The sequence below is a fragment of the Salvelinus alpinus genome, chromosome 2 (genome assembly GCF_045679555.1).
Source record: "Salvelinus alpinus chromosome 2, SLU_Salpinus.1, whole genome shotgun sequence".
NCBI lineage: Eukaryota > Metazoa > Chordata > Actinopteri > Salmoniformes > Salmonidae > Salvelinus > Salvelinus alpinus.
The window spans coordinates 127,794,090-127,818,961 of NC_092087.1; the positions used below are offsets into that span (position 1 = coordinate 127,794,090).

General features: G+C 41.2%; 3 protein-coding genes across 4 annotated transcripts in view; 1 reads left to right on the forward strand and 2 right to left on the reverse strand.

Moving 5' to 3' along the window:
- Nucleotides 1-1,438: 1,438 nt before the first annotated feature.
- LOC139568715 (beta-2-glycoprotein 1-like) lies at nucleotides 1,439-6,262 on the reverse strand. The gene is made up of 8 exons (XM_071390746.1): nucleotides 5,800-6,262; nucleotides 3,980-4,156; nucleotides 3,481-3,577; nucleotides 3,192-3,268; nucleotides 2,673-2,861; nucleotides 2,166-2,345; nucleotides 1,784-1,981; nucleotides 1,439-1,671 (listed from the first exon to the last, which is right to left on the reverse strand). Exons 1-8 carry the CDS (start codon nucleotides 5,867-5,869, stop codon nucleotides 1,607-1,609), a joined length of 1,053 nt encoding a protein of 350 aa, XP_071246847.1. The 5' UTR covers nucleotides 5,870-6,262; the 3' UTR covers nucleotides 1,439-1,606.
- A 336-nt stretch (nucleotides 6,263-6,598) lies between these two features.
- Nucleotides 6,599-10,458, reverse strand: LOC139568713 (beta-2-glycoprotein 1-like). Its single transcript, XM_071390745.1, has 8 exons — nucleotides 10,153-10,458; nucleotides 9,808-9,987; nucleotides 9,370-9,460; nucleotides 9,212-9,288; nucleotides 8,923-9,114; nucleotides 7,940-8,119; nucleotides 7,037-7,234; nucleotides 6,599-6,743 (listed from the first exon to the last, which is right to left on the reverse strand). The coding sequence occupies exons 1-8, from the start codon at nucleotides 10,220-10,222 to the stop codon at nucleotides 6,661-6,663; spliced, it is 1,071 nt and encodes a 356-aa protein (XP_071246846.1). The 5' UTR covers nucleotides 10,223-10,458; the 3' UTR covers nucleotides 6,599-6,660.
- Nucleotides 10,459-16,238: 5,780 nt separating this feature from the next.
- Nucleotides 16,239-24,872, forward strand: part of LOC139568716 (protein kinase C alpha type-like) — a 220,610-nt gene continuing 211,976 nt past the window's right edge. The window contains exons 1-2 of one of the 2 annotated variants that reach the window (XM_071390747.1): nucleotides 16,239-16,582; nucleotides 17,330-17,361. In XM_071390747.1, the coding sequence (XP_071246848.1) occupies nucleotides 16,416-16,582; nucleotides 17,330-17,361 (199 nt within the window). In that variant the 5' untranslated portion in view covers nucleotides 16,239-16,415. The remainder of the gene's footprint in view (nucleotides 16,583-17,329; nucleotides 17,362-24,872) is intronic. The other variant, XM_071390748.1, reaches the window with a different exon arrangement.

A 24,872-nucleotide genomic window follows, 5' to 3' on the forward strand; every position in this document is an offset into this window, starting at 1 on the left:
ATTTAGTGTGTGTGTGGTGTAGCAATGAGTTTGGTGTGTATTTAGTGTGTGTGTGTGGTGTAGCAATGAGTTTGGTGTGTATTTAGTGTGTGTGTGTGGTGTAGCAATGAGTTTGGTGTGTATTTAGTGTGTGTGTGTGTGGTGTAGCAATGAGTTTGGTGTGTATTTGGTGTGTGTGTGGTGTAGCAATGAGTTTGGTGTATATTTAGTGTGTGTGTGGTGTAGCAATGACTTTGGTGTGTATTTAGTGTGTGTGTGTGGTGTAGCAATGAGTTTGGTGTGTATTTGGTGTGTGTGTGTAGTGTAGCAATGAGTTTGGTGTGTATTTAGTGTGTGTGTGGTGTAGCAATTAATTTGAGTTTTGAGTGTGTATGTGGTGTAGCAATGAGTTTGGTGTGTATTTAGTGTGTGTGTGGTGTAGCAATGAGTTTGGAGTGTATTTAGTGTGTGTGTGGTGTAGCAATGAGTTTGGTGTGTATTTAGTGTGTGTGTGGTGTAGCAATGAGTTTGGTGTGTATTTAGTGTGTGTGTGGTGTAGCAATTAATTTGAGTTTTGAATGTGTATGTGGTGTAGCAATGAGTTTGGTGTGTATTTAGTGTGTGTGTGGTGTAGCAATGAGTTTGGAGTGTATTTAGTGTGTGTGTGGTGTAGCAATGAGTTTGGTGTGTATTTAGTGTGTGTGTGGTGTAGCAATGAGTTTGGTGTGTATTTAGTGTGTGTGTGGTGTAGCAATGTGTTTGGTGTGTATTTAGTGTGTGTGTGGTGTAGCAATGAGTTTGGTGTGTATTTAGTGTGTGTGTGGTGTAGCAATGAGTTTGGTGTGTATTTAGTGTGTGTGTGGTGTAGCAATGAGTTTGGTGTGTATTTAGTGTGTGTGTGGTGTAGCAATGAGTTTGGTGTGTATTTAGTGTGTGTGTGGTGTAGCAATGAGTTTGGTGTGTATTTGGTGTGTGTGTGTGGTGTAGCAATGAGTTTGGTGTGTATTTAGTGTGTGTGTGGTGTAGCAATGAGTTTGGTGTGTTTTTAGTGTGTGTGTGGTGTAGCAATGAGTTTGGTGTGTTTTTAATGTGTGTGTGGTGTAGCAATGAGTTTGGTGTGTATTTAGTGTGTGTGTGGTGTAGCAATGAGTTTGGTGTGTATTTAGTGTGTGTGTGGTGTAGCAATGAGTTTGGTGTGTATTTAGTGTGTGTGTGTTGTAGCAATGAGTTTGAATTTTGTGTGTGTGTGTGTGTGTGTGTGTGTGTGTGTGTGTGAGTGTGTGTGTGTGTGTGTGTGTGTGTGTGTGTGTGTGTGTGTGTTTGAGTTTTTCCTGACCACTTGACCTGACAGAGTATCAACTGTACAACACTGACATCATGTGACATCATTTGGAAATTGAGTTTATACTGTTATTTTGCAAGTATTGGGTAAGATGTTGGGTCAAGTCATCTACAAAGATACAAGCAAACAGTATATTTTATTCATCGTAAAATTAGTTCTCTACAGAATTTTTTTTCCGAAGAACAAATGGATAGCATTACATAGAAATACACATGGTTTTATTGACATTTAATTCACAGGCAATCAATGTTCTTGGTCTCAATTTGCTTTGTCATGCACAGCGTTTCAGCACTGGGCTATCTCAGATGGCAGGGAATCATAGTAGAATTTATATGTAAAATCACTTGGTTCTAGAAAGGAAAACACACACACAGACATCATTAAGACTTGATGGTAATGTTGTTTAGTTTTTTTATGTAGAAAATAGCCAACAAGAAAAAAACGCTTTTGCTCTAGTCTCACCTTCAAAGCATTCTGGGATCTTGAGTTTTCCATCGATGCACTGGGTTGACAATGCATAGCCACACTTCTTCTCCTTGTTCATACAGTAGACCACGACGACGTCCGCATGCGAGATTTTATTGGGCTCGAAATCCTTTATCCAAAATGTATTTCCATTGTAAAGGATGCGTCCTCTTTTAATACCCACCTTGCAGGAAGCTGTGGAACAAAGAGTGAAATTAGGATCAATAATTATAATGTTGGCTCAGGGAGCTAGGCGGATATTACTATTTAGAATTTCAAAAACAGCAATATTCAGCTATTCAAAAACACTGATTTGATAGGTAACCAAATAAGTTTGGTTAAACAAAATACAAAATTGTCACAAAATCAGTGGTCCTACCCCTGCAAGCTGGCTTCATTGACCAATCCCCTGTTTTGAGACATTCGATCTCCACAGGCCCGTCCAGGACATAGTCTATATTACATCCATATCTGACAGTCTCCTTGAAGCCGTGCTCCCTCTTATCACTAACGGTCATGTAGCCGTTGATGATGCCTGTTGGAGCTGAACAGGTCACCACTGGAAACAAATAGAGGGAAAATTAGGGTTAAGTGCCTTGCTCAAGGGCACATCGACAGATTTTCCACCTTGTTGGCTTGGGTATTCAAACCAGCGACCATTTGGTTACTGGCCCAACGCTCTAACCCAGGGATGGGCAACTGGCCCCTTTGTAGGCCTGAGTACCAATATACATTTTTTTTTATTAATAGTAAATAACCTTTATTTTGTGTGTGTGTGGGGGGGGGGGTTCCCACCCCCATCAAAGTTGCCCATCCCTGCTCTAGGCTACCTGCTGCCCTAGCAATACAACAGATCAGAGTCTTTGACTGATAACACTGTACCTACATTTACATTCTGGTGGCTCAGTCCAGTCTCCGTTAGTGCTGCACGATCCCCTCTCGTTGCCTATGAGGACAAGTGGAGGGAAACACTCGTAGGTCCCCCCAAAACCAAACACAGTCGTGTTGCCTGTCAACTTTCTGTCGTAGACCATTTTCCCATATTTAGGTATTGGAGGAAGACCACATATCACCGCTGACAGAGGGGAGAGATTTCATTCACATGCTCATCAATCAAGCACATTTGATCGAAACACATGATATTCTCTCTATTTTTATCAGAGACATATGATGTAACATATGAATATGAATAATATAGGCTACAGAAAAGCCATTATTCAAATCTCAGTTTTACACATTGTAGAATGCTCTTTACAATTACAGCAATAAGGCCACGTTTACATTGTGCTTATAGACTTGTAAGTATCAATGTGAGTTTGTATGCATTATCAACGTGAGATCATGTTTCATCATTACTGTTAAGTGCTAGAGTAGTTGTGCATTTCAGTATAAGGCAGAAACTTACGTGTACACTTTGGTGGTGGATCACTCCATTGTCCGTCGTACAAGCACTCAATGGTACTGGCTCCTTGCAGGGTATACCTGTAGACCACATTACCGTAATCTGTCAAATGATGTACTAAAAACACATCAAGTAGACACTATATTAGGTGTATGGGTATACAGTGATTTCAACTTTGACCTACTTTACATGTGTTTGATACAATAACATGTTATAGACTTTGACAGCACGGAGAGGTGACCAGTCGTCGACGGGACACTAAAATAGAATTTGTAAATGGTATTCCCCATACCCCTCATGGCAGGTGTAGTTGATGGTACTCTGGTAGACAATGTCCACAAACTCCATGTCTCCGTGGTTTAGTGCTTCTGGGAAAGAGCAACTCTTTGCTGCATCAGAAGTCAAAAGGAATCAGTCAGCATTGCTCAACAGTTCCATCAATATGAGTATCAACTGATAATACTTGTAATATACTGAGTATCAACTGATAATACTTGTAATATACTGAGTATCAACTGATAATACTTGTAATATACTGAGTATCAACTGATAATACTTGTAATATACTGAGTATCAACTGATAATACTTGTAATATACTGAGTATCAACTGATCATCATTGTAATATATTGAGTCTCAACTGATAATACATGGAATATACTGAGTATCAACTGATAATACTTGCAATATACTGAGTATCAATTGATAATACATGGAATGTTTTTTGAGTATCAAATTATGATACGTGAACAGTAATACTGTTTTGGGTCAAACTTTATAAAAGTGTCCTACTTGAGCATGTGAGTTTAGACTTGGTCCAGTCTCCGCTAGCAGTGCAGAGGATTGTGCGAGAGCCTGAAGTGGGTGTGTATCCTCGTTTACACGACAGCACCACCTCGTCTCCGGGGGAGTACACCCTCTGGAACCCCTCCAGTTCCTTACCGTCCCCCAGGGGCGGGCGGCCACATTCTGAGGGGGCAGACAAACAACGGGATGGGTCAATAAAACACACACACACACACACACACACACAAACACACACGGACACAGAAAAAAACATGGACATATAGATTAACCAAAGAAGTGCCCGTGCAACTACCCAGACATGCAGTTGACATTTTACTGATTGTCTAGTAAAAGTTTGTTGAGCATAAAGGTAGGTGGACTATTAAAATAAAGTGTCTTTTTCCTTTCAGCTTACAGTAACTGAAAGTATTCGTCAACATAACACAAGCTCATTTGTCTACACACACTCTGACAACATGTTCACTGAGAGTACGTAGGAATACTGAACAGCATACAGCACAGAAACACAAAAGGCTTCTAAATCAATAGGCCAAAACACTGGGGCAAATAATGAGCAAATAAATAAACGCAACATGTAAATTGTTGGTCCCATGTTTCATGATCTGAAATAAAAGATCCCAGAAGTCTTTCATATGCAGAAAAATCGTATTTCTCTGAAATGTATTGCATTCATTTGTTTACATTACATTTGTCACACAACACAATGCCACAGATGTCTCAAGTTTTGAGGGAGTGTGCAATTGAATGTTAATTTCTCTACCAAAAGCTGCTTCCAACGTCTTTTTAGAGGATTTTACAGTACATCCAACCGGCCTCACAACAGCAGACCACGTGTAACCACGTCAGCCCAGGACCTCCACAACCAGCTTCTTCACCTGCGGGAACGTCTGAGACAAGCCACCCGGACAGCTGATTCATTTATGGGTTTGCACAACCAAAGAATTCCTGCACAAACTGTCAGGAACTGTCTCAGGGAAGCTCATCTGCATGCTCGTCGTCCTCACCAGGGCCTTGACCTGACTGCAGTTCGGCATCATAACTGACCTCAGTGCGCAAATGCTCACCTTCGATGGCCACTGGCATGCTGGAGAAGTGTGCACTTCAAGGATGAATCCTGGTTTCAACTGTATCGGGCGTGTATGGCGTTGTGCTGGCGAGCGGTTCGCTGATGTCAACGTTGTTAGCAGAGTGCCCCATGGTGGTGGTGGGGTTATGGTTATGGTAATTATGGTATAATTTTATCGATGACAATTTGAATACAAAGAGATACCGTGGCGAGATCCTGAGGCCCATTATCGTGCCATTTATCTGCCGTCATCACCTCATGTTTCAGCATGATAATGCATGGCCCCATGATGCAAAGATCTGTACAAAATTCCTGGAGGCTAAAAATGCCCCAGTTCTTTCATGGCCTGCATACTCACCAGACATGTCACCCAATGAGCATGTTTGCAATGCTCTGGATCGACATGTACGACAACATGTTCCAGTTCCCGCCAGCAATATCACAAAGCCATTGAAGAGGCGTGGGACAACATTCCACAATCAACAGCCTGATCAACTCTATTCGAAGGAGATGGTGTCGCACTGCATGAGGCAAATGATCCACGCCCATACTATTTTTTTTAAAGGTGTCTGTGACCAGCATATCTGTATTCCCAGTGATGTGAAATCCATATATTAGGAGCTAATGAATTTATTTCAATTGACTGATTTCTTTATATGAACTGTAACTCAGTTCAAATTGTTGCATGTTGCGTTTATATTTTTGTTCAGTATAGATACCGTAATAATAGATACTGTACCTTTCTTGGATGTCACTGGTGTATACAAGGCAAGCAGACAGATCAGCAGCGAAGACAGACTTGGTGCCATCGTCTGTGGTGTGGAGAGAGCGTCTCTCCTCTCTGGTTTCAAGGGTAAAAATCGGAACGTCGTTGGAGCTCCCAACTTTTTGGGTTCTCAAGGTAATTGGATAAGGGTCGATGACAACGCAGAATGAGGCAACCTCAGGCTCTTTTACTATTTACGTAATTTACCGTAAAACACCAGACCTTTGTGAACCTTACTGTTGCCCCTCCCCCATTCCTAGTACACATCACCAGTTCTCTGTAACTCTTCACCAAATCATGGTTGCAAAAGCCATTTATGTGGTACAATAAAGTTGACTGAAACTATTCTAGCACTAGAACACTGATGTGGCTAGTTGATGCAGATCTACTACTATGAATCTTTATTTGTGTGCTTTTTATCTGTTAACAGAATGGAATGCATTTGTAATCTCATGCAGTTTGTGTTTGTTGTTCTTGTTGCAAAATTGCAAGAGTTCAATCAGATATCGAGTTCAAGTCAAAACAAGGGTATGTTTACTCTTGGTTAAAAAGTAACTTGTTTTTCTCTCAAAGCTGCAGAGCCCTTTGTGTGTGAGCAGAGATTACAAATACTGTAATCCTATACTGACATCTAGTGTCATTTTCAGGTAACATGTACTTTACAGGCAATCAAATTCAGGCTCATTCATGTTATGGATATAATCAACAGGTTATTAGCAAAAGCAAGGCTGGATTATTTGGACACAAAGTCAAATAGACTTAAAACAGATCATTTTTTTAAAAGTCATATTTATTTGTCATTTATTTGCCCTATTTATCCTCTTTGTATGGTGTTTATTTTGTTACGTCGGCTTGACACATCGCAATCTCAGATGGAAGTGATTTGGGCTTGAGGGTGTACTCCATCTTGCCTGGTTCTAAGAGAAAGACAGACACACAAACACATTTGTCATTTTAGTTGTGAGAATATTAAGGACTCAACTTAAACAGCTTCGGGAAGCTTTGAAAATGTGACGGCAGCGACCACGACACATTTTACTCTGGGTTGTGTTCATTTGTCATCAACAGGAATTAAATGGACTGAAACATGGAGAGACTACCCACACGTGTCCAATAAGAAACACTCATTTTTGATTCACGTAGTAAAATGTTTTAAAACGTGCATGTCATAATGAACGTGACCATGTTATTTTGGTACGAAGGGCCTCACCTTTAAAGCATTCTGGGGTACTGAGTGTGCCGTCGATGCACTGACTTGACACTGGAATGCCACACTTCAGCTCCTTGTTCAGACAGTAGAACACAACCGGCTCCCCGTGAAGGACTCTATTGGGTTTCAGATCCCCAATCCAGATCTTCTTGGCGTTGTAGAAGATGCGACCTCTGTTGATGTTAACTTTACAGGGGGCTGCAGTAAAGCGAAGACAAGCAAAGCAACGTGACTCTCCGTTTAGCATTGAAGAGAATGAAATGAAATAGATCATGGAATTTATTTTCTTCTGTAATCAGCACCCAACCTGACACACCACATATACAATAGGTTGGGAGCAACACATGGTCAGCCACACAGCAGCGACCCCGGAGAAGGTTTGGGAATGCAGTGCTTTGCTCAAAAGGCACAAACGGCAGTATGCTCTCATTACGCAATCATTGCAGTCACCAAAGATGAAATAAATGGTTGCTGATACACATCTAATCACATGTGAGTCAACAAGCTGGTTCGATATACAGACACACACAAGTGACGTTCCCACAAGAGCAACAGTGCAACCTGTTCTATGACTCAATGGCTCTGGTGTGAACTTTCCCCCAATGTACAGCAGAGGAGGCTGGTGGGAGGTGCTATAGGAGGACATGCTCATTATAATGGCTGGAATGGAATATACATAACAGAGTCATACGTGGTTTCCATATGTTTGATACCGTTCCATTTGAACCATTACAACCATTACAATGAGCTCGTCCTCATATCGCTCCTCCCACCAGCCTCCTCTATGTACAGCTCTAGGGTCAGCTTCCCCTCCCCCAATCATAACCTTAACCATTAGTGGGGGAAATGCAAAACTGACTGAAGATCAGCGTCTAAGGGCAACTTCACCCTACACTGACTCACCTCTACAAACGGGCAAAGTGGACCAGTTGCCTGTATTCTGACATTGTATTTCCTCAGAGCCGTCCAGAACGTAGTGGTCCTGACACTGGTACTTGACCTTCTCCTTGTAGCCGGCCTCCCTCATCACAGCAAAGGTGATGAGGCCGTGGTCTATCGTTGGTGGGATGGAGCAGCTCACCTCTGCAACAGGTCAGAAAAGTCATGGGCTAGTGAAAGTGTATTAGCAACGCAATATTGTCAGGATGAATCTAAAATTACAGAAATTAGTTTTAAGGCATAAACAGAGGAAGACAGGATTATGCAAATTGATCAATTATCATCGCTTGGAGTGGATGAACAGTTAACAATAACCATTTTAACCAGAATCATCGTCAGGGCCGGCTCCAGGCATAAGCGACATAAGCGGTTTCCATGCCGCTAGTGGCCCCCCCATTTTATTAGTATGTATTTTTGGGGAATTCATTCGGGATCTCAACTTACTGTTGAGAGTTAGGATAATAGAATACACAAGGTGTAAGTTCGACATTTGGTTGTGTATTACGCAATTAACCATGTCAGCTAACAAAGATTGGTAAATTAGTCTTGCCAGCTATCTGTCGAAAATACCGACCAGGGGCCCTGACCTCCAAAGGGCCCCTATTGATTTTGTTAGTCACTCACTCATATCATCAAAATGGCATAAGTAATGGCAAAATGTGTAGAATTGCAGGAAATTAGCTTTAAAACTTTCAAAAATGATCTCCACCCCATGGAAAAATGGGTAGAATTGCAGGGAATTAACTATAAAACATTTGGGAGGGGCAACCAAATCTCACGTAGGGCCCCAAAAAGGCTAGACCTATGTAATAATGGGCCTCCATAAGATCATTGATAATTTATCAGTGGTTCCACCAGATGTCACTCAAAAACTTCTCAACCAATGAGATTTGTTCATGATGGAACAGACAAACCATTTGGCTTGTGCTGCCACTGTCTGCACCTACCCTTGCATACCGGTGGCTCAGTCACGTTTCCACTGGCCAGGCACGATCCTCTCTCGTTGCCAATGGGAGCTCTTGGCGGCAAACACTCATATGTCCAACTCTGTCCGTACTGGATTTCATTGCCAGTGAACTTCTTATTGTCATAGACAATTTTACCATCCTTAGGTGCTTGAGGCAGAGCACAACTCACAGCTGCAGGGAAGAAATATTTTAAATAATCAAGACTATATTTGCATATTTAGACAAACATTGGAGAAAAGCAAGGTTACATTCTGGAGGTATAGTATACCTTTACACATTGGTGGTGGTGCACTGAGGGTACCATCGTGTAAACACACGCTCTCATTGGCTCCTATCATGACGTACCTGAAGAACACAAATTCTTATTGGTCTGATATGCATAGTCAGCAAAATGTAGTCAGAACTAAACCGCACTATTTCCCTCACCCGTCATCACATGTGTAGTTGAGTACACTCTTGAATGGCACGTCAATCATCCCTGGCTTTTGCATAGGCTTGGGGAGAGGGCACATCTTTGCTGTGTCAAAAATGTATAAGATTCATGTGGATATAATTTATGCATTTCATGTAGTACATTTTTTTTGGGGGGGATCCTACTATATCCCTAGCCCCTTGCTAAAGTATGGACTGTCCATGGTACTGTATAGGTGACTTTAGGGTTCCAAGATTCTCAGAAACATTCCCAAAATTCCCAGAAATCCCAGTGGGAAGGTTCCTTGAATCAGGGACTAATAAGCAGGAAATCTGGAATCCTCCAACCACGATTTCTGGAAAACCCAACAATTTACCTGAATTTTTGTGAACATAGGTGGATTTATGCTTTACATTATGTAATGGATGTTTTGCGAATGGGGTGGAGCTTACGAGAACACACAAGGTCCAGTTTGGTCCACTCTCCCGAGGCTGAGCAGGTGATCTTGGCAGTCTTGGTTTTCCCAGGTGTGTATCCACGCTCACACGCCAGGGTCACCTCTTCTCCAATCTCATACACACGCTTTAGGCCCAGTGTATCCATACCGTCGGTCACGGGCGGACGGGCACATACTGAGGATAAATGGGAATATTGATAGACAAACAATGTGACGATGTATATTATATAAAAACACATATGAAATACGGCTAAAGCATAGCTCACTGAGTCTTGTGAACCAACACTGTAATATATATTCTGTAATTGAAAAATACTGCCTTAAATAAGTTGCACTGTACCTTTCTTGCATGTCACTGACGTATACAAGGCAAGCTGGCAGAGCAGCAGCAAAGCCAAGGTTGGATTCATCTTCTGCGGGGTTGAGAGAGACTGTGTCCGTTCTTTCGGCAGTGGACAGTGAAAAATGTAGATGGTCCGTTCAAAAACCCTGAAAGTCTGATCCAATGAGATCGTCTGAAATAGGCTTCCATTGATTGAACCCAAAGTTCAAAGCACATGCATATTTACTCTGAGTTGAAGGATAACTTTCACTCAGTACACTACACATACACACATACACCCACACTACAACGACTCAGAATCATGTATCAGCTGTATGAAATGCAGGTTTCATTCATGTAATTCTAATGCTAAACATTTTAATAACTGTAATTCGAATTTGATTTGGTTTCTAAAGGGGAGGCTGTACAGTCTTGCCCTACCTGTGTCGTTCAGATAGGACAGGTTAAACCTGATTCAGATGGTATTTATTTTGGCTATTGCCCAATGTGCATACTGTTAATCTACTACTAATGTATTAGCTTGATATTTAGCATTATAAATGGCACCTTCGGATCACCAAGACAACCATTTACATCAACACTTTGAGCACTAACCCCCGTCTTGCCTTCTGCTGAAGTCCTGTCCTTACGACTGCTACAGGGCTAACTATTTGTTACACAGTGACAAATATGTGATCGGTTTAGGCCTATAACCTATTCATAAATATGAGGACAACGTAGATATATATTAGGGTGTTTTGGTACTTCCCGTATGCACTACGCTTTTCCACGTGCTAACCTTTAGTATACCACAGGTCAATATACTCTACCAGTCTACAGTGGTTGCTCAACTACAAATTGAGATTATGCTGCGGGACTGTAATTATTTTTCCTGCCCTATATCCACCATTCATAGTGACAACAGTGGTAGTTGGATCGTTTGTCCAGATCTGCAATAGCTATCATACCACACATAAACGCATTCAAAGCTGCATCGATTTATAATATGAATCAACAAGAACAAAAAGGAATAGCCGACAGGCAGCGGAGAGGCATCATTGTAACATGACAGTAAAGACACACAGCTCAAAAAGCTCCCTTTATAAGGGCACATGGGTGAGACCCAGATGCAGGAGGCAGATGGTTCAAGTCTCTGATATTTATTATCCAAGGGGCAGGCAAGAGAATGGTCGTGGACAGGCAAAAGATCATAAACAAGGTCAGGGCAGGCAGTATGGTCAAGCAGGCAGGTTTAGAGTCAAGGCAGGAAAGGGTCAAAACCGAAAGGACTAGCAAAAGTGCGAAAAGGAAATAGCATGCGCACGGAAAACCACGCTGGTTGACTCGACAAGGCGAATTGGCCACAGATAAACAAGGAACACCGGAATAAATACCCAGGGACTGATGGGGAAAACGGGTGACACCTGGAGGTGCGTGGAGACAATCACAAAGACAGGTGAAACAGATCGGGGCGTGACACCCTTATTGATCTTGTTTCAGGACAATACAAGTATCCTACATAGACACTACAATGCAATCAATAATTGCTTCATTGTTTTAAAGTGATCACAACGTTCTACAATAGGCTGCAGTGAAACTGTAATTAGAATAAAGACGCAAAAGCCCTGTGATTTGAATGTTTTATTTCATGCAGATCTGTTGTGGGTATACTCTCGATAGTTTATACTGGTCTAAAGAGGAACAGTAGCAGGCCAATCTGGCTGAATAATGTGGCCACATATGCTCCCGGCCGGCCCAGTAAATCGCGAAAGTTTAACACGCATTCTTTTCCAATCAGAGAGCTATTCCTCACGCACCTAGAATCTGACCCTTCAATATAACCTAAATATTTCTCATTTAACTTTTAAAATGTATTACCTATTATATGTGGCATAAACACAACCAGTCGCAATGTTTTAATCTGATTAGGCTACATCAAAAGTCTTCCGCAGGCATACTCACGTTCGACCAAAATATAATTCCAGCATCCTCAACATGGCTTGACATTAATAACCAGGTATCCAGCCAACATTTTGATGCGAGTAAAGTACATGATGGATACATTTTTTTTATGGTAACAGCACATTTACGGGCAAACTTTCGAAATGTTGACAAAACAAAATACGCTAGACGAGGTGGGATCTTTTTGTATCTGTAAAATCGTTATTCGAGAAATGGCGTTGGAAAAGCTTTTATATTGGTATAATAACTATCATATTGAAGTAAACTTGAAGTCATGTGATACGTTGTGTGGTCCTCCCACTACGATTCAGGAAAGCATGCAGTTTATTAGGCTACAAATGACATAAATTATAATGAACTTCACAGGGTGATGAGCTAGATGCTCCTTTCAATAAATATCGAGGGTCTTATTCTGGTGACATGATGATCGATGCTTGGCTGCCATTTGACAAATCAAAATAATATCGCAATTTTGTCCACAATAATCTCATCATGCAGAAGGCTATATCTGCGAGCTATTGGATAGAGCAACGTGCCAATACCAGAATGGGCACATTCGCTATACCTACGCAACATTTTTTTGTGACCCATCCATCAGTAGGCCTAGAGTTTAAAATGCGATGCTACATGGTAATTATTCGGTACATGGTAATTTAACCGAAAAGTTATTTTTATGTGCACTACCTATTTAAATGCAAAGACTTGTCTCCGCAACAAGTCAATTTGATGGAAACAACTCTGATAGGAAAATGTACATGTTGTTTTTATGCAGATTTTAGAATAATAGCATGAAAATCTGCTGCCAATTGGATGGAAACCTAGCTATAGACACCCTAAAGACTCTGACAAGTGTGCTAGTCCAGTGTCACTTTGATTATGCCTGCATCATGGTTCACCAGCAGCCCCAAGCATAAAGAAATAAACTACAGACCGGTCGAAACAAGCTTGTAAGAATTGTACTCCCCACTCATACTCATCTGGATGTCGAGCATTTCAAGCAGCTAGCCTGGCTATCTGTGAAAAAAAGAGTACTATTAATTCAACTTGGTCTAGTCCACAGCGTTATCACAGACTCAGCCCCTAGGTACCTATCCAACTATGTTTCATTTGTTAGTGATGTCCTCCAGCATAATACCAGAGGCAAAGACTCTAATATTCACTGTTTTAAATATAAAAAGAGTCTATCGGGTAAGAATGCATTTTTAAATACCGGCGTTGTTGAGTGGAACAAACTACCACAGCAACTCAAAGCCATACCAACCATAACCACTTTTTAAAAGAATGTGAAAAACAGTAGAACCTTTTTTGTCTGTATCTATGTATGTATCTATTTGTGTATGTACACTACCGGTCAAAAGTTTTAGAAAGCCTACTAATTCAAGGGTTTTTCTTTATTTGTACTATTTTCTACATTGTAGAATAATAGTAAAGACATCAAAACTATGATATAACACAAATGGAATCATGTAGTAACCAAAAAAGTGTTATATATTTTATATTTCAGATTCTGTAAAGTAGCCATCCTTTGCCTTGATGGCAGCTTTGCACACGCTTGGCATTCTCTCAACCTGCTTCATGAGGTAGTCACCTGGAATGCATTTCAATTAACAGGTGTGCCTTGTTTAAAGTTAATTTGTGGAATTTCTTTCCTTCTTAATGCGTTTGAGCCAATCAGTTGTGTTGTGGCAAGGTAGGGGGGTATACAGAAGATAGCCCTATTTGGTAAAAGACCAAGTCCATATTATGGCAAGAACAGCTCAAATAAGCAAAGAGAAACAACAGTCTATCATTACTTTAAGACATGAAGGTCAATCAATAAGGAACATTTCAAGAACTTTGAACGTTTCTTCAAGTACAGTCGCAAAAACCATCAAGCGCTATGATGAAACTGGCTCTCATGAGGACCGCCACAGGAATGGAAGACCCAGAGTTACCTCTGCTGCACAGGATAAGTTAATGAGAGTTACCAGTCTCAGAAATTGCAGCCCAAATAAATGCTTCACAGAGTTCAAGTAAGTCACATCTCAACATCAACTGTTCAGAGGAGACTGTGTGAATCAGGCCTTCATGGTCAAATTGCTGCAAAGAAACCACTACTACAAGGCACCAATAAGAAGAAGATACATGCTTGGGCCAAGAAACATAAGCAATGGACATTAGACCAGTGGAAATTTGTCCTTTGGTCTGGAGACCAAATTGTAGATTTTTGGTTCCAACCGCCATGTCTTTGTGAGAGACGCGGTGTGGGAGAACGGATGATCTCTGCATGTGTATTTCCCACCATAAAGCAATTCAAGGTTCACATTCAAGGTTCAGAATTCAAGGTTCACTTAACCAGCATGGCTACCACAGCATTCTGCAGCGATACGCCATCCCATCTGGTTTGCGCTTAGTGGGACTATCATTTGTTTTTCAACAGGACAATGACCCAACACACCTCCAGGCTGTGTAAGGGCTATTTTACCAAAGAGGAGAGTGATGGAGTGCTGCATCAGATGTCCTGGCCTCCATAATCCCCAGACCTCAACCAAACTGAGATGGTTTGGAATGAGTCAGACCGCAGAATGAAAGAAAAGCGGCCAACAAGTGCTCAGCATATGTGGGAACTCCTTCAAGGCTGTTGGGAAAGCATTCCAGGTGAAGCTGGTTGGGAGAATGCCAAGAGTGTGCAAAGCTGTCATCAAGGCAAAGGGTGGCTATTTGAAGAATCTCAAATATAAATATAAATTTGATTTGTTTAACACTTTTTTTGGTTACTACATGATTCCATGTGTTATTTCATAGCTTTGATGTCTTCACTATTATTCTACCATGTAGAAAATAGTAAAAATAAACTAAAACCCTTGAATGAGTAGGTCTTTTAAACCTTTTGACCGGTAGTGTATTTGTGTAAAAAAAATAGGGACCACAGTGGAAATACCTTTTTAACTGACAAAAAAAACAACAATCAATCAATCCAAACTGTGCAGTGGCAATTTGATGAACGGAAAAAACATCCGTTACAAAACACACAAAAAAGTTGAATGACATTCAGAGATTGTCAAGCCAAGCCTTCTATACTGGGTAAGTCTACAAGATAGGGAGGGATGTATTTTCTGTTTTTCGGGATTGACATGGCCTATTTGTTGTGGTGTTGAAAACGCTAACCATGATATTGAAGCGCCTCACGTCGGTACGCTTTGTTTATTGGTTATGTGGTGCATTGGCACAGAGACCTGTTACTGGAATATCCATTGCATATATTTTATATAATTATAAATATGGCATCAAAATGTTGAACATCTGATTTCCCGCTAGCTGATCATTGTCTTCAGCTGGCTCTGATCGTAGTGTAAGCCTAATGAAATAGGAAGAGAGAGTGGGCTCGTCTGTGGTGGTCGGCGAACCCTCAACCTTCTGGCCGTACGACTGCATGTCGTCGACTGGGCCACAAAAGCATGCTGAAGGTCAAAGTCAATATCCACGTATATAAACAAAGGATCGCTACACTGCCCTACATTGGCAAAACACAGTAACCACGAATTTATATAAAAAATATTTGATCTGTTGTAATGGCCAGGTATTATCTGATTCATGTAGTATTTGTTCTTCTGTCAGGAAACTAAGCCAGTTGATCAGAATATGTCATGGTGTATCAGAAATTGCTGTCTGTCTAAACAGAAAAAGAGTCAGATTTTGCCGTAAAAACAACTGTGTTGCCTTTGTAGGGCAGTACTGTTGTTGTTATTTGTGATCTTAAATAATAGGGGAGGGTCATGTGAAAATATGATCCCTCCCCCTACAGTAAATGTTGAACCGTCCCTAAAGACTTCAGAACAAATTAATAAGCCAAACATAACACATTGATAATGGATAAAAATGTGATGACTATGATCAGTGCTTGACTTAGGCGAAATAGGTACTCATTTTGGGTGCCGGTTCTGTTTGAATTTAGGTGCAGGGACTCCATAAGAAACACATTTTAGCCAAGTCAAGCACGGACTATGGTATGACTGATATGTCGTTTCTCTTCAAATAAATAGTTTTAACCCCAAAATGTGCCAGTATCTTTTACACCACTGGATGACGCTCCAATCTTCCAAATTCCAACAGCCCTCCCTCCAGGCGATTAATTGTGTTGACGTCAGCTCAAGTGAAAGAAGGAAGCAAAGCGCTCAGTGTGGAGCCGTCAGTAAAAGTGGTTGTAGCGACAGCTCATAGATAGTACAGTGTGACCGACTCTCCCGCTCAGTGGCAAAATACAGTGCGCGTGGAAATACATTTGATTGAATAGGTATATATATACATTGGATAGAGAGGAATAACGTTGCTTTTTGACTATGGCTGATGTCACGCAATTCAACGAGGGGACCGGGGACTTCGCGAAAGGGTTCGCTCGTAAAGGAGCTTTGAGGCAGAAGAACGTCCATGAAGTGAAGGACCACAAATTCACTGCGAGGTTCTTCAAGCAGCCGACTTTTTGTAGTCACTGCACCGACTTTATCTGGTAAGCGCTTTTCCTCTCCACACGGCCTTTGCCTGTTGAACGTTTGAGAACTCCGCTGTCTTCTCAACCAGCTATTCGCTTGTCACTTTCCCTACACAGCTAACTGTGCTGCACCGTTACGTATACTTTCCTTACTGGAATGTTTGGTCTACCACGCCAAAGCTGGACTTCTTAAAGCCTAACATTTGACTGTAATGTGCCTCAACGCAAGTCCAAAGTAAATGAATCCGTTCTGATTACGGTGGGCTAGATTCACTGTGTACATTGTGATTGTGACAGCGCGCCTACTTTGATGTTTGTTACAAATGGTAAAAGTTGTATTTCTCCTAGTCATGTTTTTTGATAAGTATTTTGAAATAACTTACTGCCAACGAACTATATAGGCACTTAAACCCGAAACACAAGTGGTAACTATTCAGGCTGTTGGGTGGTTGAAGACGCACCCATGTTGACCAACCTTCCTCTTTTCAAGGTGGTGTGTTTGCTTAACTATGTATTGATAGCTACAGAGATATGTCATCTTGAGTGAGTGAACATAATTTGACAGTTACGACCTATGGCCGCTAAAATCTTAAGTAATGTGTAATGATTCTTGGGAAACACCTTAAACAGTTTAGGCTACTTGCTTTTTTGACTCCGAGTCATGGAGACTACTGCTGTTTCTGCTTGATATTACTAACATGTTTGTGTATCTGTCTGTTTCATGCTACTTGTTATTTCATTACTCACTTTCGTCTCTTTTCACAGGGGATTTGGAAAGCAAGGATTCCAGTGTCAAGGTAATGAATGATGTCCATTCACTCAGCTCCAGTCCACCATGCAGTGTATACTCGTGTGTGTGTGTGTTTTTGTACTGCATTAATTCAAGAGGACCAGTCAATTTGACTTGCATAGACTAAAGAATGTTGCAATTTGTATTGGAGTTACTTACCTTTCAAAGAGTTTGAGATATATGGTAGGCAGTGTTCCCTCTAAACTGCACAGGCAGCTTTTTTCTTAAAGGGGCAGTGTTATAATTTGAGAGGGCCTTGAATAAGCTAAGTAGGCAGAACGTAGCATAATTGGTCTGATTCTTTGTAATAATGGTATGGGAATAATAATGCATTTTATTTTGTCAAGTGGTTTATTGCCTCAAATAACACAACATTTTCAATCACCACCTTGTCTGAAGAACAAGTGGATAAACAGGTTTTTTCAAAAGTCTCATGGAATGTAGGCCTTCATTGAACACCACACATCGGCTGCTACTGTAGGCTTAATGATAGAACAGCTATTTCCATGTTAAAATGTTATGGGATGCATTTTTCTCCATTGTTTTTGAGGATAGGCCACTCTGGTAGGCCTACACGATGATCAAATAGCCACAGTAGCTTACTTGGCCGCTGTTAACAGTCAATTAAAGCAGGTACAGCCTCAGTGTTCACAGTAAACACACGCCAGAAGTGGCACAGAATTTTCACAACATTCAAGTTTGTGCTTGCATTGACAAAAGAATGTTGCAATTCTTATTGGAGTTACTGTTTGAGTATGATGTCTTCCTTACACACACACACACACACACTGGAATATGAAGTCGTAAATAACAGAAAAGAATGGTTAAAGTATCTGTGACGAAGCACTCAGAAGGTCTAATCACTCAAAGAAATGGCATGGATTGATGTTGTGACTGTTTTCTGTTTCCTTCCCTTTTCCAATCTCATTACCATTTCAAGTCATTTGAAGCAGTTCTTTAAAAAAAAAAAAGTTATTTATACATGTTTAATAAGCCAATGACTCGCAACTTAGAGACTTTGAACTCTCTTTACTCTCCGTTAGTTTTTGTTTGAGTCTCAGGAGTTTCTTCAAATGCACTTTGAGACTTAAATCATCTTAATTGGATTTATGCAGCTAATACTAGGGAATATCTTGACATTTAGTGGTTGTCTGTGTGAAGAATTAATTGTCTGTGATAAAAAAAAAAGGGTTATTTATGATATCAAAGTGAGAACATTTACAATGCTCTCCTCAGCTCTTGGAAAGACGAACCTAGTTGTTTTGAGGACTATTTGCTAAACGTTAAATGGAGAAATTAATTGGCATACATTATTCCCAGCTGACTAACTGGACTGACATGAAATCAAATCACACACGGCAATCTCATGGATGCCAGAGTTCAAATAGGCCTTGTAAAGGAAACAGAAATATGAGATTTTCTCTACAAAACCAAAGCCCTATGGAATAGGGTGCCATTTGGGACTTAGAATGCTGTACTGTAGCCTGGCAGCTGAATCTGCTTGCGCTTTAACCAGGCTAGGTCAGAGGGGTTAATGGCATTTGCCTGTAGTTTGCCAAGTCTCCTTAGTCAGAGTGGGTATGTGTCTCTTCCATGTACCATCAATAATCTCAAACTTCTTGTTTACCGATTCCCGTCTGTTCAAAGGCACTTAAATCTTTTGTCTTACTCATTCCCCCGTCTGAAGGCGCACATACACAATCCATGTCTCCAATTGTCTCAAGGCTTTAAAATCTTTCTTTACCCGTCTCCTCCCCTTCATCTACGCTAATTGAAGTGGATTTAACAAGTGACATCAATAATGGATCATAGCTTTCACTTGTATTCACTTGGTCAGTCGATGTCATGGAAAGAGCAGGTGTTCCTAATGTTTTGTACACTTAGTGTATATTTCTGTATTCAGATTCAGTTTTCTAGTTTTAGACGGCAATTCTTTTTAAAGGGTAATGTGTTGCCGTGGACATTTAGTGAAAATAATGCTGCACTAACTCGAGCCAAGTCTTCACTAGCCAGACGTTTATTTTATGTTCTAAAAGCATTGTGGCCTGACCTGAAGATTTTAAATATAGTGTACAATTGTGGTGCTTAAAAATTGTTGTTGTAAGTCCTTGATTGTAAATCTGGTTGTAAGCCACTATGGATGAAAGTGTCCGATAAATGACTATTTAATGTGTCTGATATCCCAAGACCGTTCTCATGCAGAAAAGAGAAACAACAGTAACTCCTCTGGAGACATCAAAAAGGAAATGGATCATTACAGTACGTTATCTGCTGTCTCGATCTGTCTAACATTTCTTAAGCTGACAATTAGCTTGGCAGCCAGAGAGAGAAATGTTGGTTCGCTGGAAAAGTTATTCGTTTCTTGGAATCAGACTTTTTCTTATTATTTGTAAGCATTTCCTGTATGGATGCACTTCCAATGAACTGGTGTAATAACTGAGAAAAACCCACTCTCATCCTTTCTCTGGAAGATAAGAATGTGAGCAAAGCAGGACATTTTCCTAAGGAGCAAACACTTCATTAACAACGTTACCGGTTGAATGCCAGTTAAGTATGTTGATATGCGCTTAAGTGGTGTCCCCCTCGGATATATGCCATCCTCTGAACATGAATGGTAGTGTAGCAGTGCTGAGTGCTGAGAGTCCCTGCCTCATGGTAAGTGCTGCTGCTTCAGCCAGCCAGGATGATGTTAACCTGTGATCATTGAGCCGTTGGTTGAATGTGATCCTTTCTGAAAGGATGTCTTCTGAGAGCTGCTGTTAAATGGCAGCAAAATACATCCATTTGCTGGAGTACGAGGATAAACACTCACCAGAGAAGGCTTTTTGATCTCTTGGGGGTTCAGAAGCCCCTTGTCTGGAAAATGACTGCTTTTATTGTTGTGGAGTGAGCGTGAGAAAGAGTGTGTGTGTGTATTAGGGTTGCACATTTTGCGGGAATATTCAGAGATTAACTTTCCGTGGGAATATATGGGAATTAACGGGACTATATGGGAATTAATGGAAATATATGCTAATTAATATTAATACCATTTAAATTTAGATGTTTTTTTGCATTGGATTTATTTACCATATCATATGGAGACGGAAACATAAACCTTTTACATTATCATAAGTAGACATAATTGCAAATGATTAAATCCTTCCAATATATATATTTTTTAAATAATTTAATTACGAATTGAACTTTAATTGAGTTGACTCTTCACATGGGATGATTTCACTGAACAACAAAATAAATGGAATATTGAATGATCCCCAATGATCCATCACATCTCCCAAAAAACGTTTTCAACATACATCTGTAAAATGATAGTTTCTAGACTAACGTCTTCCTCTCAGGCTTCCATGTCTTCTCCCTGGACCTCCTCAATGTCCACCTCTTGAACATCAGACTGAGGCCTCATCTTCACTGTCACTTTCCAACCTTGTTGAGGATGGCTCGTTGCCCCGATGGCCACCAATTTTTCAACCCTTGTATTGGTCAGCCTGTTGCGAGCTTTGGTGTGTGTTCCCAAACAAGGACCAGTTGCACTCTGAGGCGGCTGATGTTGGTAGGATTTGAAGGAGGAAAGCGCCTCATATCCACAAATCCCTTCCACCAGGTGGCTGATGAGAAATGTTGGCACGACTGCCATATTGCCTCTACATCCCAAAGCCCTTGCTTGGAAATGTACTTCGCCAGACTGCCAAGAACCTTGCCCTCTTCCAGGCCAAGGTGGCGAGACACGGTAGGGATGACACCATAGGCCTTGTTGATCTCTGCACCAGACAGGATGCTCTTGCCAGCATACTTGGGGTCCAAGATTTACTCTACGCTGTGGCGTGTATGGGCTTCAGGCAGAAGTCTTCACACTTCTTGATGTATTTCAGAACGGCAGTTACCTCTGCTAGGAGCAACAGTGAAGTGGGCAGGGCAGTTTGGATTTCTTCTCTTACATCTGGGTGTTGCTGAACAGCTTCAATGTGGTGCTCTTATTCTTCTCACTTTGCTTGGTGAGGTAGATTGCTGCTATAACTTGATAACCATTTCCTTGGCTCTCTTGTAGTGTATCCATTGTTGTCGGTGCCATGATGTCCTTGAGGAGCAGATTCAATGCATGAGCAGCACAGCCAATGGGTGTGATGTGAGGGTAGGACTCCTCCACTTCAGACCAAGCAGCCTTCATGTTCGCAGCATTGTCTGTCACCAGTGCAAAAACCTTCTGTGGTCCAAGGTCATTGATGACAGCCATCAGCTCATCTGCAATGTAGAGACCGGTGTGTCTGTTGTCCCTTGTGTCTGTGCTCTTGTAGAATACTGGTTGAGGGGTGGCGATGATGTAGTTAATTATTCCTTTCCCACAAACATTCTACCACCCATCAGAGATGATTGCAATACAGTCTGCTCTCTCTATGATTTGTTTGACCTTCACTTGAACTCTGCATCCAGACAATGAGTAGATAAAGCATGTCTGGTTGGAGGGGTGTATGCTGGGCGAAGAACATTCCCGAAATCTCTTCCAATACACACTGCCTGTTCGCGTCAGAGGTGAACCAGTTGCATACACAGCTCGAGCAAGACATTCATCAGCATTTCTCTGATTTATATTCCTCCATTGAGTCAAAAAAACTTCTGATTTAAGGAGGACCATGAAGTAGAGGGACTTTTGTTATAGGTTGCTTGGGAACTTTATGCACTTGGCCAGATGATTCTGCATCTTTGTTGTATTCTTCACATATGATTTGGCACAGTATTTGCAAATGTACACAGCTTTTCCTTCAACATTAGCTGCAGTGAAATGTCTCCACACATCAGATAGCGCCGATAGTTAGCAGGCTCAAGCAAGCTAAAACCCACATGGTAGCAAAAACTAACTAGCAGAAATTGTTAACAAGTTAGAAATGATTTAAACACACTTTTCTGTAGGTTACTAGTTAACAAAAAATAATGTATGTCATGTCAAATATATTCACCCCACCTGGTATTGTACTAAAAACTTACCAGAAAGTATGTAATCCTAGGCTCAGACAGTGCAGTAGTGTGGGCTCATTAGCATCTCATTAGTGTTTAAGATCTTGAGAATCAGCTGTACATGTGCAGTGCACTCTTCCATCACATGTGATGGAAGAATGTACTGTGCATGCAGAGGGTTGCAATTCCATTAAATTGGGGATAGTTTAACCAAAATACACCACAAGACCTAGAATTGCCTTATGTGTATCCACAAAAAAGGTTCACTGTTATAAGCTAACTCTTCTGATGAATTTAAGCAAAATTCCAAAAATTCCAGGGCTTCACTTCCCATAGAAAATTTCTGGAAATTTACTGGAAAGATTCCGACCCTTTGCAACCCTAGTGTGTATACTTGTGGGTGTGTTCCGGTTCCTGCATGCATGTGTGTATCGTAAATTTGAAAATGTCTGTCTGGTATTAATACATTTGTTGGTGTTCAACTGTGAACTCGACATACAGTATCTGTGTTTCCAACATTTGTTAAATCGTTGCTTGCGAGACATTTAAAATGTGCTTGTCATATTGGTCTCCATTCTAAAACCATTAGCTACCAATCCCCCGTGGATTATTTCATATCTGCTCTATTTAGACCACCTAAAGCAATATTGTTGATTAAGAATTCAAGATCTCTTCCTATCGTTCCGTTATGTCAGAAGCCTTAGCCAACAGAGATATCATATCCACTAGCTAACACTCAACAAGTCTTTTCCTTGGTTTGTAAACCGACACCTCACCTCACGGTCACAGTTGAGCTGTGCTGTCGTGTCACTACCATGTTACTCGCCCTCTCCAATTAAATGTTGAGCAAATACAACCAAAGTAAAGGTGAGGGGTGAACAAGCCCTCATGTTTACCCAAGTGCAAGTTGTCACCATGTGAGATGGTATCTGTGCCAATTCTTGTTCCCCTCAAGCAATCCTGTTTCTGCGGAATCCAATTCCACAAGTGAACCTGCAGGCGTTTGTATTCATATCCCAATTACATTGGAATTGCTGTTGCCACGTTGTAAACGTGTGCATAGCTCCACACCCAGCTTCTATAAACTGTACCATTTAAAACATGATTGCAGTCTTTCATCCAAATAGTAAGAATGTAGGTATTATCGCTAATATTGAATGGAGGAGTTAGCGTAAGCATTCTATTGATGGTTATTGGCCCAATTGAACATTTTAAGCCCACCTAGGCACATCATATACTGTACCTAAGCGTATATCAATTGATTCTAAAAATGAAATTACCATTGAGAAGTCACCTGCTTTTAGATCTTACATAATCTCCTGGCAGGCTTGTCCATACATTGATAGCAAATATTGAAACCATGTTAAACCAACCATAAAACCATTGGCTTCAAAACGACCTACCTCAGATGGGCTTTTAAGCGTTTCTCTCTCTACTACTACCTTCTCTTCCATTATGGATGGAGAAATGAAGCCCAGGGAATAGTGTCTTCATGGATGGCCATGGATGGTTTGAAGGGTTGATGGAAGGGTAGACTGGGTCTCCTTTGACAGGTGGTAGTGGAGTTTACCCGACGCCTTCCAATGGTCTGTGGTTGGTGAGAGTGGACGAATAATAGGTTTCTACGTGTGAGAGGAGCAATCTCCCAAGGGAGTGTTAGGAGCAGAGCAATGTCTAGGAATGTCTAGGGAACATGAATGAGATATGTGTGGATGGACAGTGTAGTGGTGCCATGAGATACAGTGGGGAGAACAAGTATTTGATACACTGCCGATTTTGCAGGTTTTCCTACTTACAAAGCATGTAGAGGTCTGTAATTTTTATCACAGGTACACTTCAACTGTGAGAGACGGAATCTAAAACAAAAATCCAGAAAATCACATTGTATGATTTTTAAGTAATTAATTTGCATTTTATTGCATGACATAAGTATTTGATACATCAGAAAAGCAGAACTTAATATTTGGTACAGAAACCTTTGTTTGCAATTACAGAGATCATACGTTTCCTGTAGTTCTTGACCAGGTTTGCACACACTGCAGCAGGGATTTTGGCCCACTCCTCCATACAGACCTTCTCCAGATCCTTCAGGTTTCGGGGCTGTCGCTGGGCAATACGGACTTTCAGCTCCCTCCAAAGATTTTCTATTGGGTTCAGGTCTGGAGACTGGCTAGGCCACTCCAGGACCTTGAGATGCTTCTTACGGAGCCACTCCTTAGTTGCCCTGGCTGTGTGTTTCGGGTCGTTGTCATGCTGGAAGACCCAGCCACGACCTATCTTCAATGCTCTTACTGAGGGAAGGAGGTTGTTGGCCAAGATCTCGCGATGCATGGCCCCATCCATCCTCCCCTCAATACGGTGCAGTCATCCTGTCCCCTTTGCAGAAAAGCATCCCCAAAGAATGATGTTTCCACCTCCAAGCTTCACGGTTAGGATGGTGTTCTTGGGGTTGTACTAATCCTTCTTCTTCCTCCAAACACGGCGAGTGGAGTTTAGACCAAAAAGCTCTATTTTTGTCTCATCAGACCACATGACCTTCTCCAATTCCTCCTCTGGATCATCCAG

Coding starts and splice junctions, on each gene's coding strand:
- LOC139568715 (XM_071390746.1), bottom strand. CDS start 5,869: ATGGCACCAAGTCTGTCTTCGCTGCTGATCTGTCTGCTTGCCTTGTAT. Junction 1,982..2,165: donor AATGAAGCCAGCTTGCAGGG/GTAGGACCACTG, acceptor TTTGTTCCACAG/CTTCCTGCAAGGTGGGTATT. Junction 1,672..1,783: donor GATCCCAGAATGCTTTGAAG/GTGAGACTAGAG, acceptor TTTCCTTTCTAG/AACCAAGTGATTTTACATAT.
- LOC139568713 (XM_071390745.1), bottom strand. CDS start 10,222: ATGAATCCAACCTTGGCTTTGCTGCTGCTCTGCCAGCTTGCCTTGTAT. Junction 9,988..10,152: donor GTCAGTGACATGCAAGAAAG/GTACAGTGCAAC, acceptor ATTTATCCTCAG/TATGTGCCCGTCCGCCCGTG. Junction 7,235..7,939: donor CACTTTGCCCGTTTGTAGAG/GTGAGTCAGTGT, acceptor GCTTTACTGCAG/CCCCCTGTAAAGTTAACATC.